This window comes from Geospiza fortis, unplaced genomic scaffold (assembly GCF_000277835.1).
Source record: "Geospiza fortis unplaced genomic scaffold, GeoFor_1.0 scaffold5, whole genome shotgun sequence".
Taxonomy (NCBI): domain Eukaryota; kingdom Metazoa; phylum Chordata; class Aves; order Passeriformes; family Thraupidae; genus Geospiza; species Geospiza fortis.
The window spans coordinates 1,935,133-1,955,271 of NW_005054421.1; the positions used below are offsets into that span (position 1 = coordinate 1,935,133).

The 20,139-nt window shown below is 39.5% G+C and overlaps 1 protein-coding gene across 1 annotated transcript in view; it reads left to right on the top strand.

The window, feature by feature from the left end:
* KIFAP3 (kinesin associated protein 3) overlaps nucleotides 1–20,139 on the top strand; it is a 64,456-nt gene that overhangs the window by 9,502 nt on the left and 34,815 nt on the right. Inside the window, 6 exon segments of the mRNA XM_031061675.1 lie at nucleotides 1–90; nucleotides 12,816–12,916; nucleotides 17,217–17,325; nucleotides 18,349–18,461; nucleotides 19,405–19,570; nucleotides 19,786–19,919. The exon segment at nucleotides 1–90 is cut by the window's left edge and continues 9 nt beyond it. Of these exon segments, the coding sequence (XP_030917535.1) occupies nucleotides 1–90; nucleotides 12,816–12,916; nucleotides 17,217–17,325; nucleotides 18,349–18,461; nucleotides 19,405–19,570; nucleotides 19,786–19,919 (713 nt within the window).

The following is a 20,139-nucleotide window of genomic DNA, read 5'->3' on the forward strand; positions in this document are numbered from 1 at the left end:
TTCGACTCTTGCTGAATCTCTCCTTTGACACAGGCCTGAGAAGTAAAATGGTCCATGTTGGTTTGCTTCCCAAACTCACTGCACTCCTGGGTATGTCTTCTTTTGGTCTAACACAGACATTTCAGTGAAGCTGCTTGCATCATGGTATGATATACTGAAAGTTACTTTGTCATTTTTGTTTTGGCCACTTCCTCACCACTCCAAGCTTCTTGGGATTCACATCATCTTGTCACACTCAGATTTCCAGTAGAATTACTTCTAGGGTCTCTTGAACTGTAGAATGAATCTTACAGTCTTTAAAAATTACTTCAGTAGCTACCTGAAAACCACATGAGCTGACACATGAGTGATGTTTGTAATTCTGGGGGAGCACCTAGGAAAAATAGCCAGCAACTTCACAGGGCCTAGGTGATGTAGGTACAAACTATATATATATAAATATTTATTTTTAGTGAAGCTTGGTATACCTGCTAGCTCTTGTAACTTGTCCAGAGAGATCAGAATCTCCCAATTTTGTTAGTTTCCAGTCTAGGCTGTGCTGATTTCTAGACTTGCAGCTTGGCAGTCTTGTGTTAAGATCATGTAAGTACATCAGTTACAAGTGAAACTTTTTGTTGTCTTGAGGGGAAAGCCATGGAAACAATAAGAAATTTGGAAAAAGCAGAGGATTGTTCTATTTGATCACTGTTGTATGCTGGAGTTCTGAAGAGGGACTTCTATTGCTTTTTGTGTTCTTTGGCTGATACTACCTGGAGGCTGCTCTGGTTGATACACTAAAGGTTTAGCAGCTTTTTTCTTTAGGGATTGCTGAGTGGGAATAGAGGATCTTGTCTGTGAATCACTGATGCAAGACATTGCTAAAGTCTTCTGAAGCCTGTTGGCTTTGGGATGTGCTGAATCCAGTGCAGAGGGTCTATCAGATCCTGGCTGGGGCAGGGCCAATGCTGTGGTGAATCTCAGCTTTCTCCTCTAGCTGGGAAGTCTCTTAGGGTTGTTTGTCTCCTCAGTTCTACTTCAACCTCAACACAGCCTTATTGCTGTTTAGTGAACACCATGAAAACTTAGAGTGCTTTGAAAGCCTTAGTCCTGTTGGTGATTATTATACAACAGCTACCTGGTACAGCCTGAAATGCCTCACATCCTTTTATACTTTCTGTTTGCTCTGGTCTGAGCTAGGACAATGAAAATTGGCATTTGAAAGCCCTCTTCTTTATCTTTTTATCCTCAAGACAATGTTATTTGGTAGTAAAGTGAACTGAGAAATGGAAGCTGATGGGGAAATCTTTCCTCTTGTTTGAGAGAGGATCTGGTTAGTTTGGTTCAGCTTGGGTTGTAAGGTTTTTGGAGCAGGAACTCGTCCCTTTTGTTCATACAGCAGATAATGCTGTGGTCTGAGGGGGGCTTCTGGGGATTTATCACCCCAGGCAATGACACAAATCACTGAAGTCCCTGCTTCCAGAAATTCTCCATTTAATAGGAGAGTCAGACTGAGCTCACCAGTTAAATATCTGCTTTCTAGTGTCTGTTTGTAACATGGAGAGGAGAATTGCTTTTCAAATGCCATTCTCTTAGAGTTGTAACTAGGCGTGCGTGAAGGCTGTTTAGCTCAGAAGAACTGGTTGCTAAAATTGTAGCTGTTAGGATAATTACTGCAAGTCCTGCTGGTACTTGCAGAATATTCAGTGTGTTTCTTTTCTCATCTAGGATGTATTCAACCATTCTTTCTCTTTTTTAAAATATTTTGTAGAGGCATGTGCTGTTTGTTCTTGCTTCTCCCTGTAGAATTGGTTGATACTTACTTTTGATGTGCTAAAAATTCTGTTACTTGCTTCTTTAAGCCATCACTGTGCTTTGTGAGACTTTCCTTGGTATGGTGATTCTAACAATTCTCAAATGTATCACTTGCCATATCCTGAGAGCAGTCTGCAATCTGAATAATAGAACAGCCATGTGCCAGATGCCCCATTTATACAGGTTATTTGGGTATTAAACACACATTACTCAAGTCAGTACCCTTCAGTTTACATTTGCAGGTCATCTCCAAGTGCTAACACAGCACAACAGCTGTTGACAAGTCCTTGTACAACTCTTAATGCCAAGAGGTCAAGTGTGCTTGACTCAGCCTCCTGAAATTTAGCATTTATTCATGCTGGGCCTCTGAGTCTTTAGCACTGGGTTTGAGATGGGTACAAATGAAGTGTAGTAAGTGTTTAAGGGGAGAGTTGAGATTGCAAAGAATTAAAGGATTTGTTAGGTAGTGGTTTAGGGCTGAGCATGGAGGTGAATGCAGTCTGCAGTTCTGGAAGAGGCTCTTTTTTCCCAAGGGACACTGAACTTCTTGGGAGCAGGAAGGCTCTAAATGGAGGTGGAGGCTGAAGCAGTGGGGATGAACTGGCTCCAGCTGAGCTCTCAGGAGAGGAATAAATATGCCATGGGTGTAATGGAGAAGGAACATCTTTCTTTCCATCACACTCCAGAGTGTTGAGGCTGCTGTTGAAAGCATGGACATAAGAAACTCTGCTTAAGTCTTGGTTTCCATTTTAATTAGCTTTTTCTTTTTAATAGTGCCAACGCCTGCTTCCCCATGTAGCTGTGCCAGTCAGCACCACTTGCTTCTCTTCACAAGTCTCAAGTATTGTATATGACAAAGCTCCTCTTGCTCCCTGCAGGCACCCAAATTAATCAGCCACAGCTGATCTTTGTTAGGCTGTGACTCTCAAAGAGCTGTGTGCAGCTGAGGGAAGTTTGGCCTCAGACTTGAGATCTGAAGCTGGAGCAGAGCTGTGGAGGCCTCTAAGATACAGCCTGCTGTACTCAGCTTTTTCCATACATAGGATAGTTAGGGGCTTTGAAAAGAGATTTTGTTGCTTTGTGTGACTTCCATCCTTTGAGAAGACCTTTTAAATGTTGAATCACCAGGGCCCTGCAGAGAATGTTTCTTCTAATGTGGCTTTGTTTTAATACTTAGAAATTATGTTTAGAGTGATCTTTCCTTTCTGTGCCAGTATACGTGAAGTGTGATTTCAATTGCCTAAGGTGAGAATTCATGTGAATTCACCAAGTGGTTTAAACTAGATTTTTTCCTGAAATGTGGAAAACACAGGTTCAGTGTCTTCCAGTCATCCCCTTGGTAAGAGGGACCAAAGCAGCCTGCTACACACTATTCCATGGAGGTTTGCTTACTCTTAGAGTGCTCTCTTGTTGTGCTTTGCATGGCAGAATTCAAGGGAAGTGGAGCACAGGAGTGACTTGCTCCAATTATGGTAGAGTTTGGAAAGGGGGAAACATAGAGCTGAACTTCAAAACAGGATACAAATCTGTTTTCTTGATTCCTGGAAATGCTCTTCCATTGTTGGACATAAGGGAAATGTTACCCTTTTTCATAGTTTTTCCCCTGGATGTGTGATTGGCTTCTGAAGTAAATGCCCTGGCAGCAAACAGAAGAAAACATTCAAGGAAAAATAAAACCCCCTCACTTTTTGTTTGGACCAAATCCACTTTGTTTTTTAGTTAAGTGGCCAAATTGAATACAAAATTTTTAGTACAGCTCTCTTAAATATAGGCACAGCTTGTGATGCATAGTCTTCTAATAAGGGTGCTATTTTATGCTGACTCTGTGTTGTTTCTTAGCCTTTGTGAAGTGAGACAAATAGTTCCCCATTTGCCATGAGAACAGCAGGCAGTTTGTACAGCAGAGCCAGCTGAGTGCTGCTCTGGGGGTTAAGACAGCCTGAGAAGCTCGTGGTGGAGCCCTGTTGAGAAGCAGCTCTTGGCAGCATCCCTGTGTGGGGGGCAGTGCTGGCATTTCTGGTTCCTCTCATCATGAGGTATCCCTCTCCAAGGGTGCAAATTACAGGGAATGCTGCAAAAGCTGTTACAGTGGGAAGGAACTGTGGTGCTGCTCAGAGAGTAAAAGGAGTAGAACTGACTCTGTGCAGGGAACAAATATCTTTTTGATGATGTATGTGTTCATATCCCAGAGCTGCTGGACAGTTCTTAGGTGTACTCAATACATATTGTCTTGAAATGCCATTTTCTTTTCATTCACTCCCCAGTGCAGGCCATGCTGAAAGAATAAAACCCCATCATGCTTGGAAGTCAGACTTAAGTATCTCTTCTGTTGCTTGCAAATACTGTCTGCTTTTAAAATTTGAAGACTGAACACAGATACTGGTGAGCTGAAAAGTGGGTGAGTCACAAAACAGGATTGGTTGCAAATCAGGCCCAAAGGGAACCTGGAGTGCAGAAGGGTTGTGCATACAGCTGTGAAAGTGCCACACAGTTCCAAGGCAGTCAATCTCAAATAGATTTTAGGTGGTGAGGAACATCCTGGGTTATGTTTTCCAGCACAGATTACAGTGGCTGAAAGCACTTTGGCCTTGTGGATTTGTGTTCCAGCCTAGCAGATGAATGTTTGTTACACAGCACTTTGAAATACAGTGTGGGCAGCCCCAGGTAGCACAAGTATGGTTTTGCCAGTCACAGATTGTGCCCAGCCTCTCTGCCTTATTAATGTGAGCATCTTGGCATGATGTTCTTAATTTCTCTAATACAAGCATAAAAAGAAGCAGTATCCACCTAATTTTAGATAAAAATTCACGGGCTCTGGAAACTCCAAAGTAAGTCAGGCTTCTCTGTCTTGTTCATTTAAGCTGGAGAAACCAGAGCAGAGAGTAGCACTGACAGTCACGTTTAGTCCTCAGTGAGGAAGCCTGTCTTCACTGGATTCATTGATAGACTCTTTTCTGGGAACTGCTGAAATTCCTCTGATATTTTTCCATTCTTTACAAGTTGGGTTTAATGAGCAATCAAAGAATTGCCAAACAGTTGTATGTTGGGCTTCTTAACAATCAAGGCTTGATATGGTATGCAGCCAAGCTGGATTATAAGGTGACTGCTGTTTAAAAAGCCAAGTAGTACTTTGCTCTCTAATTAACGGAGTGCTGTGGGCTTTTAATGCTCTATTCCTTTTATGAAAGTTTCTTTTAAGAAGGCTTAAAGTAGATGTGCTCTCTTTATGAGTTCACTTGGCCTTTTTGTAATGAACTTATTATGGAGCTTCACACATCTGTTGAAAAATGGAGCTTCTTATAGGCTACTGCAGTGTTTTTTCTGACTTTAATAGGCCTCGTTTATCCTATAAAGAAACATACATTTTCTTACCTGATCAAGTGAGCAAACAATGAGGGTCAGATGTGGCAAAGACCCTAACAAAAAGCACATGTCCAGCCATCAGGGTGAGGTAAAGTCATATCGGGATTGCTTGAAGTTATTAATGGCAGTAAAATTTATGCTTCCTCCTGTTTTCCCAATTAAATTGAGAAACCTTTTTTTCCTAAGGTGGCTCTGCAGCAGCTGGTTCCAATACTACTTGTGTGAATATTGCCTGGGGTGTCTCCATTCCTTTATAGTGAAGGCTGGCTGAAGCACATTAAGTAACAGTTCAACTACAGGGACCAGTCTGTTGGAAAGCAGCAATTATTAAGGGATTTATTTTAATGGTAGTTTTTTTATCATTTGTGGTGAGTATGGCCAAAGCTTTAAAAAAAAAAAAGAAAACCCCTCAACAACAAACAAAAAGAACCCCGACACAAAAAACCCCACAAACCAAAATAATCTCTTAACATTAATTTTCAAAATACTTATTAGAAGTGCAGATAGACTTAAGCATGTCTGAGTGATATAAAGAGAGGGGGGTGCACAATGTGTCTTAGAACTCAGAATTTAAATTTAGATACTCTGAATGTGGATATAGACAGCAAACTTTAAAGAAGAAATGACTTCTCATTTTGAGAAATACAGAACTGAGTGTAGAGACTCATCACTATCAGGTGAGTGAAGGCTCCTTGCTGTGTGTGCTGGTCACAAGTGCATGTGTGAATTTACCTCTGTTATTGGCTTTTTTAGTAAAGAGGATAACTTTAGTGGAACATAAGAAAATAACTTCATGTGTGTTGACTGGAAATAAAAATGCTCATGGCAGCAGCAAGGACAGGAGTGGAGAGATGGCAGCAATCTAAAGAGGAGGGAGCCAAGTTGGAAATTCTTTGAACTCAGGAATGGAAAGGATCCTGGAGCCAGTATTTCTCTTGTAGAGCTTACAAGATGTGACTGATTAATTCAATGCTTTTAATGATTTCTTAGCTTATTGCAAGAGCAAATTAATATTTAACAGTAAAAAGTAAATCTTCTGCTGAGCTGTTGACATCTGAAAGCTTTACAGAGCTTAACTTGGATGCCTGAAGCATGACAGAACACAACTAGTTCTGGTTTATTGGAAAAACCTCCATAAAGAAGGGGTGGGGCATTTCTGCTAATCTTCCTGGTCTGTGGTAACCTCATCCTGAAGAGGGCCAGGGTGGAAGAGAGGAGCACCTTTCCCAGAGCTGTTTTGAAGGCTGCAGGCAGAGGGGGGCACCCTCAAAGCACCACATGGAACAATTTTGCTGCTGGGATAGTCCTAGAGCTCCTGAGGATTTTACAAGTTCAGATGTAAGGGAGAAGGTTACACTCTGCTTTCCTTTAAGACATGTGGAAGCATCTCAACTCACAAGTTTGTTCCTTACTTAAGAGTTTCTCAAATGCTTGTTGCAGTCCAGGAGACCAACTGTAGGTTCCTCATGTCTGCAGTTGCTGAGGTGAGAAATGCTTTGTGTCAGTTGACAATATTCTCTTCCAACCCTTTTAAATGGGTGCTTGAAGAATATGGAGTTCAATTCTTGCTATCTGGAAGACTCAAAACTCAACCAATATTTAACTCCACTTTTTGAGCTTAGTAGATTTGAACCTCAGGTTCGTACTTCAGCATCTTCAAGACAGGTAAAACCAGTTTCCATTTCAGAGTTGTGAATCATCCCTTTCTCAAGGCAAGAGAACCCATCCTGCATTGGGTTTGTTCCTCCTCCAAGTAGGAGCATGTTGGAATCCAGCTGCACCATCCATTCAGAGGAGCACAGAAAACCTCCACCTATTTCCTTTCCCTCTGAATGCCAAACTAGATTAGAAAGGGTGTCTTCTGATCCAAAAAGTCTCAATATTTTCTAGTAATTTTAATCAGAGCAGTTGATGTACTTTAATGAAATCATAGTGCAGATATGACAAACATTATGCATGAACTGTACATTTCCAGAAGATCTTTGCTTAGAATTTTTTCCACTTACTTTAGAAGTGTGTGTTTACTCTACATTGAATCAGACTGAGAACCTGTTCTGATTTCTAGTTTTTGGTAATAACAACAGTCCTTAACTCTTTTTTTTTCTATTTCTTGCTTTCTTTCTTGTTCTAGCCTAGCCCATAAAATAATATTCTGTGGAGAAAAGAGAAGCAGCTTTACCTTCTTCTTTCAGGGATAATCCTATTGCCTCTTGATTTCTCTCTAATCTGAATTTTTAGTTGATTTCTTTCTGCTTTGTGAGGTATATGGGATATTGCAACTAATCAGCTTCCAGTTTCTATGTGAAGTCATGAGTTCAAGTATGATTGGTTATAGCCCATCCTAAGGACAAAAAATGGAGTATGTTTTGCCTCAGAAAAGGACACACCTAATTACAGCAGTGTGTTAATTACCAGTCTTTCTGAGTGGCAGTCCTACACTGAGGTGCTTACTGAATGTTTCAGTCTATCTTGCATGGAGTTTCAGGCAAAGAAATGGAGTGTGAGGTTCCAGACATGCAGCTTTGGTTTTTCTTGTTCTGCAACATTAAATAACTCAAATTAGTCAGTTTTTAGTCCTTTAGGATTCATCACTAAAGTTCTTTCTTTGTTTCCTAGGGAAAAAATTGTAACCAGGTTTCTGATGTGGCATGTACTGAGTTCTTTGGGTAAAGGGGGAAAAAACCCCAAAAAACTAAACCCCAAACCCAACCATGGCAACACTGAGATTTTAAATTAGACTTAAGGTATGAAGCCAGTTTTAAATAACATAAAGGGGGAGCACAGGAGGGGTTATTAGTATGTAATTACTCTCATCATGTTTTATTTACAATGTCTAGTCTCCTTGAGTCTGAGCAGATTTGAAAATTCTTTCAGTTTCTCTTGATAAAATAAACTGATACAGCCAATCTGATTTATATTTACATATGTAAATCAAACCAATATGTGTCTAGAGCACACATGGACTAACTCAGTCCAACTGCTTCAGAGCTGGTTGTGAGGAATGATATGGGATAGAGGTAAGTGGAGATACCTTTTATCAATTTTTTCCTAAAATCACTGCTAATTATGCTACATTGGAATAAACTCTTGATTAATCTGTTTTCTGACAGTAGGGTGAGACAGAGGTAGATCTGATATTCAGTTTGTGGCATTCCTAATAATCTAGATTTCTGGCTTGCCTAATTCTGCAGCAGATCATGTTAGGGTGTTATAGTTTGAAACTGAAATAAAGACTCACTCTGCTATTTTAACAGGTATTTATCCTCATTTGTGTTCTGGTTTTGATTTAGTGTTGTTAATGTTTTGCACATGGGTGGGATAGGGCATATTTCATATCTAATGTGGAGACATTGATTATTCCATTAGAAGTGATGGCTGCTTGATTTACTGATAGTGTTCTATTTGAATAATTTAGTCCATAATTTATATTCTCCTTTTCACTTTAGCATTTGAAAGCTGAATGCTGCTGCTGAGACTGGCAATTCAGTTTTACAGCTTTAGGGTTTCTCTTTTTGTCATGGAGCTAATGAAGGATTTTTTTACTTTAAGCTCACAAAGTCAACCAAAATGTAGGACTTGATGTTGTGATCAAGAAATCATATTTTTTTCTTTAGCCTCTACTACTAATACTATTTAGATCTTTAACCATAGTAAGAACTAAACATGGAATTCAGGCTTTGGTCCCCAGAACTGGCACATGGCTTCTTATTAATGTTCAAAGGCTAAAAATCTGAAGCCATTTTGAACTCAGAACCCATCATGTATTTATTTCCCTCTCTAATTTGCAGAAAACTAGTTGTGAAAACAGCCCCAGGGACCTGATACTTTTCCATCCCATCTGCTCCAGCTGAACTACAGCTGCAAAAAAAAAAAAAATCTTAAGTATTGTTTCTATAAACTGTTGAGTGTATTTTATAACACAATAATTCCCACAAAATCAGTAACTGCAGTTAATGACTGGTTTGTTAAGGCATTAACTGCACTCAGCTGGGAATGACCAATTTCTCAGGAATGGCTGTATAAGAACTAAAGCTAATTCAGTTACACTTTCAAATAATTGTTTGGTTAATTAATGGTAGATTCTTGTGGAAATCCTATCAAAGTGCTTATGACCCCCACATTTAATATCCAATGAGTTCATTATGATTCATGTTTTATTATAAATACCAGAAGAATCCATAATGACTAGGCCATTATTTTCCAGGGCTGCCCTTACTGCTTTAGGCCATTTGGCTATTCCACCTTCAGTCATAAAAAGCTTGATGCTCAAAGCTTACCAGCATTTGTAGGCCACAATTTTCTGGCACCCCACCAAAACTTTGGTGATTTTTATGAACACATTTGGCAGAAATCTGTTTTTTTTGGTTTTTTTTTTCTCTTGCTTTTTCTAGTTAGGGCAATAATTGATCCTTACTCTACCCAGTCATAAGGAAGTCTTCCTTGCAATGTCTCCTTTTTCACGTGTGGCCTGCAGCAGTGGTCAAAAATAGCAGAAAAGGTATCATTTGGGTGCTTTGGAAAGCTGCTTTCCAGCCAGCTGCTGGGCAGGGTTTGACATTTTTACAGCCAAATCTATGCAATGCTTGACTCAGGGTTAATTAATTAGCATTCAGATGAGTAGAAAATAATTAGAAAAAAGAAGCTTGGTACTGACATATTCAAGTAACAGTCAGCAGCTGCCAGTTGATATATTTGGAAGTGAAGTACCAATGTAAAAGGATGAGAATTGGCTTGGTGGGTTTTTCAGTGTCACTTCTTCCCCTTGTGTGTAACCTTCAGCCTGCAGGTGATGTTTGAGTTCAAATGCTTCAGCTGCTGTGTCTGTCCCCTTCTTAATCTTCAACCAACTCTTTCTGCCTGGTCTCCAGTCAGCTTCCCTGCAGGCTGTGTGCTTCCCATGGGAGCATGAGATGAACAGTTGTGTTAAATCATGTGCTTGGGAACAACCACCTCCTCTTGATTTTCCTCCAGTGTTTTACTCTCTGCATCAGAAATTGTCCCTGTTTTGTGTGAGAACTTACAAAATCACAAGGTTTTGCTTTTCCTTCACCAAAATGCATCCATAGGGAAAGTGGAACAGTGAAACTTGCAGGCATCAGTCTGAAATCTCTTCCTTTCTGGGAAATTCAAATGAAATTAAACTTAAAACACATACACCATTAAATACTTAAAAGATGGGTTAGTGGCAAACTGTTTGCCTTCAGCTTTTGTTCTGTAGTTTACTTTTATCCACAAGTTAGTAGAATTCATTTGTTTTACAATTGAAAAGTACTTCCTTGCTGAGACTGTGCAATGGTTGTTTGTGACTTCAATGCTTTAAACCCTTCTCTGTTCCCTCTATTGACAATGGGACAGGGCAATTCAAGAAAAATTGGTCAGGTAACTGCACAGCAAGGAGGACTTGAAATTCAGTTCTTCTCTTGGAAACTATAACTGTCTTTGCCTTTTGTGTGTCATGGAATCTACTTTATGGAATGCACTTTTGGAGAATGATTTAGGTGCTGGTCATTAGAAAGCAACTCTTTAGGAGTTTGTTCAGATAAAATAAGTTTATTTGGATTCCACATATTCTTCACACTTGAGGTCGAGTATCTGGGTATTTTTGATTATTTTTGGTAGTTTTGAAATTGAGGTAGTGCTGTCATTTAGCACTGACAGCCAAGGTGGTTTTCAGGCATCAGAAAGGTTATAGTGACCAGTAGACCTTTGAAAAAAAGGGCTTAGAAAATCATGCAGAGTTTCCTCTAAGAAAGAAAACAGAAGGTCTTTACTGTTATATCAGCCTATTATGATTGAAAATAAGCCACTAATATTGCCGAATACCAGGGAGCTGCTGAGCTTACCAAATATAAAACTGTACCTTCACTGATGCTTTATGTTAGCACAAATGCAACTCACAAAAATGAGGAAGAAAAAACCCACAAAGGACAGAGGTTAAACAGTAACATTTAGCATCATTCTTGTTAATGGTCTGGCAGTTCACATGTGCTGAAGGTCTGGTCTAACTTCATTCCAGTTTTTCTTGTTGGTGTTTTGGGGAGCTTTTCTCTCTTTTATACTGGCTTGCCTTCACACACAGTTTTCTGTATTATCTAGCTAAGTGTAACTGTAAACTGAGTCTTGTGTTTTAATCCTAAATACAGGCGTGGAGTGTTAAGAGCAGTATAAACAGATTTCTTTTTTCTTTAGACCCTTGAAATTTGGAGGAATAATTTCTTCTATAAACTTCTAAATTTGTATAGAATAAACCTTTACCTGTATGTGTGGGAAGTTTTTTTTGTGAAATTATTATTTCCCAATGTTTCTGCAGGTGCATAGGTAGGTAAGGTGACCAGTCACAGGAGAAACACTAAAGAGAACACACAATTTTGTTTGCTGGTACCTTCTGTGCTTTTATTTTCATAATTATCAGAGTAGCTTTCACATTTGGGCATTATCCTTCCTCCCACATTAAATGTATGGAAAATTGTGATACCAGTTATGTTTTTTCAGACAGGTAAGACCCTGGAAAGATTTGAAAGGTCAGCTCTGATTTTAGGTTTAATGCGGCTAAGAATACTTCACTCACTTGTATGGCAGCTGCCAGAGGAGTTTCATGGGTCTCTTTGGATAATTCAGTTTTGAAAAGGGTTCATTCTCAGGATAAAGGCATCATATCCTTGCTGCTCACAGGAAATTCCAGCTCCCAGTGATGTATGAAGATGGGAAATTTTGCTGATTGAGGTGTTTGTGCTTTGCCAAATTGTTACATAGATATTTTCTGACTTAGCTTCAATAGAAGTGGGAGGTGGGGTATTGCTGATGAGTTGTGTGAGAACTGTGAATGAATCTGGAGTTGGTGACCTTATTACATCCTGGTTTAACTAATGTACACATTGAGATGCAGGGTTTATCCCATATATAGCCAGTATCCTGCTCGTGCAGGGCTAGAGGAGAACTTGAGAATGCTCAATGGGTTTCAGCAGTGAGTCAGAAGCAAATTTGTCTGTGTTGTTCTTAAACATTTCTATGTTTGTGTAAGATGATTTTATAGAACCTTTCAGTTAAATACTTCATACCCCACTTACATTAACTGCTCTAGATTTCCTTGGGAGTCTTTCTCGTTGGTAAATATCACTGTGAAAATATACTGATGTAGTTTTTGATGTGTGTGAAACACAAAAGGCACCAATGGGATTATATTGTTATTTAGGAGAGTAAAACAACCAGTATTTGCTTGAAAGGCAGTGGATTCCTCCTACAACACCTCTTAGTGGTAGTTCTTATTTTTCTCTCTGCCGCTGGTGCATTCTTTATTAATTTCAATAGGAATATCCACTGCTAAATCTTCATTTTCTAGCTGGAAACTGATTAAGCCTTTCTCTGCATGGCCAGTCATTATTAAGGATTCTTTTCACAAAATAAATACCTTACAAAGTGGGGTTAAGGAAGTGTTTTGAGGTGCTGGGAAGAGGAAGGAATACCTACCATTGCCCTGGTTCCCTCTTTGCACTAATATGTGGTTCATTTGGCTAGGCCAGGCCAGGACCCTTTCATTAAGGTGTCATTTCTGATTTAAATTTTCCATCTATTAGCTAGGATTGTTCTGCTTTTCATTTTCCTCTTTTGAGTATTTAACAACAGCTAAAAATTCTCAGAATAATATTTTTTTCTCCTTCTAGGAAACGAAAATAACAAAAAAGTAGCGATTTGCATTCTGTATCACATCAGCATGGACGATTGCTTCAAATCGATGTTTGCATACACAGACTGTATCCCTCAGGTACGTGATGAGCTGATCAAACCCATCTTCCCTCGTGCTCCGAGTGCCTCCCTCGCTCATGGCAGAGCTCGCACTGACACCCGCAGGTGACAAAGGGAACAGCCACGGTGCTGCTCTGCACCGAGGCACCTCCTCCTCCTCAGGCAGGGACTGTTCTTTGGGCTTTCACGGTCCCCAGCAAAAGCAGAGGTGACCGATCTCTGTCACTGCTGCTGACACTTGAGCTGCTCCAATGAACTCCTGAAATTACAGGTGACCCGGAGGATTCCTACAGAAGATTGGGAATGGTTCAGAGAGATTAAAGCTTGTGCAGAGCAGCTCCTTAGGGAATGTAGTGGAAAGTATTTCCTTTACAGTTTTAGAAGGCATTCTTGCCTGATCCCATAGGGTATCAAAATGTCAGTGTCTCCAGTACTGCAGGATATGAACTGGAAACCAGCCAAGGAGGGTTACATTCCTACATGACAATTCCTTTTCCAACTGCAGGCATGTACAGCAAGGGAGACTTGATGACTGTGGAAGGCTCTTCACTGATCTTTCAGCCTGCATTTTGTTACTTAACTCATTGACTCAAGCAGACACAATATCGTAGGGTTTGGGGGTTTGTGGGTGTGTTTGGTTTTTTGTGTGCATGTATTTTGGTTTTTTTTTTGTTGGTTTGGGTTTTTTTGTTTTTCTCAAGTACCAAGTCTTCTCTTACTGACCTTTTTCTCAGCCCTGATGAGGCTGGGGTTGAGAAAGCCTGTGTTGCCTAAGTGTAAAACTCTTTGGTAGCTTTTTCAGAATTGCACCATGACATCTTCTTTCCTGTCAAATGGGTTTTTTAACATCAAATACTTCCAGAATGGCAAGTTGTCATGGAAAAGTTATCAGAATGTTTCTGGTCATTACCTTATGGCAAAATAGGTGACGTTTTTCCACATGCAAGATGATTTTGGGTAATAGAGAGGGGAGAACTGGTGGGAATAATTAATATATGTTACCAAGTGTTATTGTAAACATCCTGCTGTCTTTTCTACCACAAGAAGCAATTCCCTTTTAAGGCATTTGTGTGATATAAGGGACCTGCTTTGTTCTGGCAGTTACCAGCCAAACTCAAACTCCTGCTCTGGTGTCTTAGGACTTGCTTGTGATGTGCTTTCAGGGAATCTTGGTGTGACTTCTGGACCCCCAGTGCTTACAGAGCTGTGTCCAAAGACTGGTGGAGCAGCAAACAACTCTGCTGCCTTCACTGGGCTTTAGTGAAATAAACAACCAAGTTGGAAAGTCTAACTGTGGCTATTGTGGCTATTGATGCTTCACAGGTCACATCTGCACACTGTTCAAAAAGAAGCTGAGCAACCAGAGCTTAAATTTTAGTAATCAATGTTCAAAATTAGCATGGTTATCAACGAAGACAAGTAGCCTTAGGAAGTGGGTAAGGCCTCAGGAAAAGAAAATGCCTGTTTTAAATGGACTCGCTGCTATCTAATTCTACTGGAGAAACCCAAAATTTCTTTTCAGTGTTATACGTTCCAGTGTTATCTCTTTTCAGAATGCTATACACCCTCGTGTGGGTTTGTCTCTTTGAGGAAAGGTGTTCATTAACAAATACTAATTAATGTTTAGCAGTATAGAAAGTGCTTGGAGAAAGCAGCCCCTGTGTGATTGTGGCTGCCTGCAGGGCTTGCCCGAGGCTCGCTCGTGGATTGCAGGAGTTAGTGGGTGCTACTCTAGTAACAGTTAAAAGTGAGTATTAACAGTTCATTCTTGTTTAGACCTCAGCAATGCGTGTTTTGTTTAAATAGGTGCAAATGCCATCCAGATGCTTATAAAAGCCTTTATTGGTAATAACCTGGCCAATCAAAGGGCATGGTTAGGCAGTGATGTCATGGTGATATTTAATATTTTACCGCAGAGCGGTGTGCAAGGTTCTCCAAAGCTGCCCACATGTTTTCCACCACGCTTGTCCTGTTTGGGCCCTCTTTGATCTCTAAGCTTCTTTTCAGCTTAGTGCTGGTAAACGTCCTCTCTTGACAGCCCCCTTTGCTCCTGTCCGCCATTATCTGCTGAAGTTCAGAAACCAGAGCATCACTTCAAACAGCAGAGTTGGGAGTAGCCGCTCAGGAGAGATTCCTGAGGCATGCAGTTCTGGCATAATCATTCAAAGATGTTGGAGCTGGGCTTGGGGAGGGGGTTGGACAGAGGTGTATGTGAACACAGAGCTGTGGGGGTTGGCCTCTGGTCACTGGTAAATAAGTGAAGGCAGGTGCCAGAGAGTCTAGACACAGTGATTTCAGTGCTGGTCTGTGGTATCTGATACTCAATATGGGACTTGTCTGATTGAACACTACTGCCTCTTCATTGCACATGCTGCAGTCTTTTTACTGCCTTCCTGTTAAATCAGTAAAAGATGACAATGGACATAGTAAAAGCAGAACAAATTTAATTTTAATATTTCCTATTTGGCAGCAATTACTCTTCCTTTTGAAGTGGCACAAGAAGCAATCAAATTAAATGAAGACATAATGGGAAACATGGAACTCATATGAAACTATTATTTTAAAATTTGAACGGCTTTAATTGAAACTGGATATATTTTTTCTTTTATAGAGAAGTAGTTCAGTAATTAACAGTGTAATCCCATCTTGTTAAACATTTAATTTCCACAGATTTTGTATTGTGTAAGTAATGAGAATGTTTCCCTTCAAATTATTTGAAGGGTTTTAAAAATCTGTTTTTAAAGGTTTTGTAACACAAGAGTTGCAGGGGGTGATTTTTGAATGCTCATGTTCTACTTGTTAAATGGCAATTTTCTTCTCTGTTAATTCCCTCTTATGTGACTGTCAGGCTTAAGGATTTAATAAACCAGGGATTTATAAGTTCTTAAAACAACCTAGAGAAATCTGATTCTACCTTTTTAAGAAAAGGAGGAAGAAATCAATGTTAGCTTTTAAATTTTAAATGAGTACCTGAAAGTCTCAGGAAAGACATAAATAGCTGTGTTGTAATGTAGTTTTTATTTTGGGGGTTTTTGGTTCTGTTTAGAATGAGAGCCTGATATCTGATAATAGGTAAACATGCAGAATGGAGTGAAATAATTTGGAGAGAATTCCTGCAATCCCATTGTTTCTTTTTATTTTCTCCTCTTTAAATGGATTCTTCACCTACTTTCTCTAGCTTTTAATGCATTACAAACTTGTCTTTCCACCAGGGGGCAAGCACACAAATACTTAATGATTAGTTAATCATGAAATTTGATGATCATTTTTTGCTTTCTTGTCCTCCTGCCCCTTTTTGAGCTGCAGTTTTTGTACCTTATGTCCTGCTTATCTTTAGGCTTAGTTGTTTGTTCTTCCAGTAATCTCAGTCTTGTCATCACACTGGATTGCATTGTAATCTGACCATGTCTTGTGAACTGAGTGGGTTTTAGAAGCAAACAGGGTGATGTCCCCCATCCCTGAAGTTGTGCAGGGCTTGTCTGCCAGGATTGGAACCAGAGGGAAAAGAAATGGGTTTGTTTCAGTCATGTTCATATATTCCAAATGCCATTTCAATGTTCCTGTTGAACCAAATGAGCCAGGATAGCCAGCCTGTGATGTAATGGGCAGTGCAGGGCCAGGTGTGTAAAATAATGGCAATCCATGGCTTAGGAACCTTGGGAATCACCTGGGAATTCACTGACATTTGCTGAACAGTTTGAACAGCATTATAGGTGATTGTCTACTTACATTAATGTTACCAGAAGAATGGGATTACTGCTGAGGAGTCTGTGGGATGTGGCAGTGTTCAGCTCTCGCTGGAAGCTGCAAAGAGAAAGAGCAGTGCTGCAGACACAGCTAAAATTACCTATCAATGGAGTAACTCACAGCAAAATAGTAGTAAAATTATTTTGCAGTTAAGTACCTGTTTAGAGTCATAATTTTATTAAGCTAATAGGTATTAATCTGACTTTCTGTGGAATTAAGTTGTGGGGGTTTTTCTTTCCTATATTGAATCCACCTAAGCTTTCAAAACAAATTTATCCATTCACAAATACTAAAAACCAGCCAAACAAAAATTTCAGTGGTAGCAATAAAATGTGACTAAGCCAAGTTAATTTAAGGTGATGAGTGATTGCCATTTTTGGCACTTGAAAGGATTGTTATCCCTAAATAATGGAACTATACATGTCGTGCCCCTGACCTTTGTAACTTTCAGTGTTCTTGCAGAAATGCTGAATACTGATTTTTAAAAAAGGTACTGTAGTTGATATCATAACACTGCTTTTCTAATGTTTTGGAAAGATTAATGACCCAACTGTGCTTGTGTTTCTTGGCAGTTAATGAAGATGCTTTTTGAATGTCCTGATGAGAGAGTTGACCTGGAACTTATTTCTTTCTGTATTAACCTTGCTGCCAACAAAAGAAATGTGCAGCTTATCTGTGAAGGTAACTGGACTGAGGTTTTGCTGGGGGGGTTGGAGATGACAACACTTTGTATATTTTCCTTTATTATACTAACATAGGTAAATTATGTATATTTGAGTTATTTATACATGTATATATGTATTTTTAAACAATAAAATGCATGTGTTTGGGTAACGATTGCAGGCAAATGGCCACATCCTCCTCACAATTTGCTCTTGGTGACAGAAAGGACACTTGAGGGAGATGCCCACAGTTCTGAAAAACAAGCTGATAACACTACTATGGAAAACTATGGCTGTATGGAGACATCAGGATTTTATTCTGCCTGATGCCTAGAATCCATCTTTGACTGGTGTTTCACCTGCCAGTTTCAAATGAATAGCAGTGATGTCTTTCAGTTGTATCTTTCCATTAATTTTTAAAATATATTTGAGCCTCTTTTGGGTTCTAATATTTTGATTCACGGTCTAGATAGTTCTGATGTTCTTTCAGTAACTCTGGATTGCTTTCAGAGTTTCATTATTTTCATACTAGCAGTTTTAAATGAAACAATATTACTCAGTAGCTCCAACTTTCACTTGTGCTCAACATTTTCCCAAAAACTGCTGCAGTCACTTACTGGCCTTCAGAGGGGACAATTGCAATCAGGAGGTTCTGTGGCCTGAAATTCCACTTTTAAATTCTGTACACAGCTCTGTAGAAGGGGGAGCAGGAAGATCCAATTTTATATTAAAGGTGAAACTCAAACTAGCAGCACCTTTTAGGTAGCCAAGAGTAAATATAATGGTAACACTGGAATTTGCTCTATGTGGTCAGGTACTCCAGATCTGTTCCCGTGCATTGATCTTTGGTAAATAAACTTTTAAAACCCTAACAACATATTTATTCCATGGAATGGGGAGAGAAATCTCTGTGCCTGGACTAACTGCTGTGTACTTTTTCATTCTGAACTTTTTGAGCTTAAAGCATTTGTTTGTGTGCATGTTGATTTTTGATCAGCCAGTTTTTGCCTCTTTTTTTTTCTAAGTGTTTGTTTCTTTTCAGGAAATGGTTTGAAAATGCTCATGAAGAGGGCTTTGAAGTTTAAGGATCCGTTGTTAATGAAGATGATCAGAAATATTTCACAGCATGATGGGCCAACTAAAAGCCAGTTTATTGTAAGTATTAGGTCTTACCTGATGTGATCTCTGGTTTTTATCCTTCTGGAAAAGTCTGGCTCTTGAGAGCTGCTGAGGTTTGTTTTGTAGGGTGTCCAGTTTAAGTTTTCTTGTCTGTCCTGGGGTGATTTATGTTTTGTTTTATAAGGCTATCTCAGCTGGTAGATCAGAGTTTGGATTCCCTACTAAGGGGAAAACAGGCCTTAAGCCTTATCCAGTAAGTTTCAAAACAAACACACGAACCCAAGCAAACAAACAAAAATGCCCCAGCTGCTGGGGTGAACATCATAACAATTAAATTATCTTAAATTTCTGCTTTTGGACCTAGAGAGAAAAATCTGGTGTTTTTTTTTCTGCCACTGTACTAAGTGTGTTTTATTTGTGGGTATTTTAAATATTTAATATTTAAATATTGATCCTGTAAAGCCACCCTTTCAAAAGAAAGGAGGAAAACACAACATTCTAATCATGAAGATTTTAAACATACTCTTAAAATGTGGATCAAATATCAAATTGTCTTAAAGCAGTATAAAATAAGTAGAAGCCATTATTCCCCTGTTCCTGTCCTCAGAAAATCTTGTAGTTATTTATTAAAATCTTTAGGTAAAGAGCTCCATTACTACCAGTAATGCAGAATGGTTTTCTCTATCTTCTTTTCCTTTTTTTCTAAGAGCTTTTTGAAGCTCTGTGCTGTAGTAACTCCTTTTGGAACATTGAAACAAAGATCCACATTCCTTGAACGTGAAAGGATGTAGAGGAAGAGTGCTGAAATGTTTTCTTGGATTATTCATCAACTGGAATTGAAACTGCCTTATTAGTCCTTATTTCAGGAGCAAAGTCTCTTTAGTTTTCTTTTGAGAACTAGCTTTAGTTTGGCTGAGATGTGAGTTCTTCAGAGACCCAGATTATTCATTTGTAATGCTCGTTGCTGTATTTTCTTCAGGAATATGTTGGTGATTTAGCAGCTCAAATATCAAATTCGGAAGAAGAAGAATTTGTGATTGAATGCCTGGGAACACTTGCAAATTTGACCTTACCAGAGCTGGACTGGGAACTTGTGCTGAAGGAATACAAACTGGTTCCATATCTCAAGGATAAGTTAAAACCAGGTCTGTAGAGAGTTGGGTTTGGCTTCCAAAGCAGAGTCTCACTAAGATTATTTAGAGTGCTCAGAGTAGAGTCCATTTACCTTTATAATTTGTGGTTGTTTAGGAAAACATTACACTGAAGAATAGAATCATGTCTGCAGATAAATACACAACTGCCAGTAGATTAGGAATTCCTGAGAGAGGTAATACTCCTACTTCTCCTTGTGCCTTAGCAGGTTCTGCTGAGGATGACCTTGTTTTGGAAGTGGTGATCATGATTGGCACCGTGTCCATGGATGACTCCTGTGCTGCTCTGCTGGCCAAATCTGGGATCATCCCTGCCCTCATCGAGCTGCTGAATGGTAAGTTGGCCACGTGTGACAGCAGGAGCTGTAATTGGCATTGCTGTTCCCTTGCAAGGCAGGGGTTGGTGTTTGTATGAGGAAGGAGCAGCAGTTACTCTGTTAGTGATAGATTCTGAGTGCTGGTTCCATAGATTTGGGTTTTCCCACACCTTCACAACTCTTTAACCATCAAAAGCTTCTATTTGTGAGATTTGAAATTGTTTTGGATTTTTCTTCTCCTTGCAG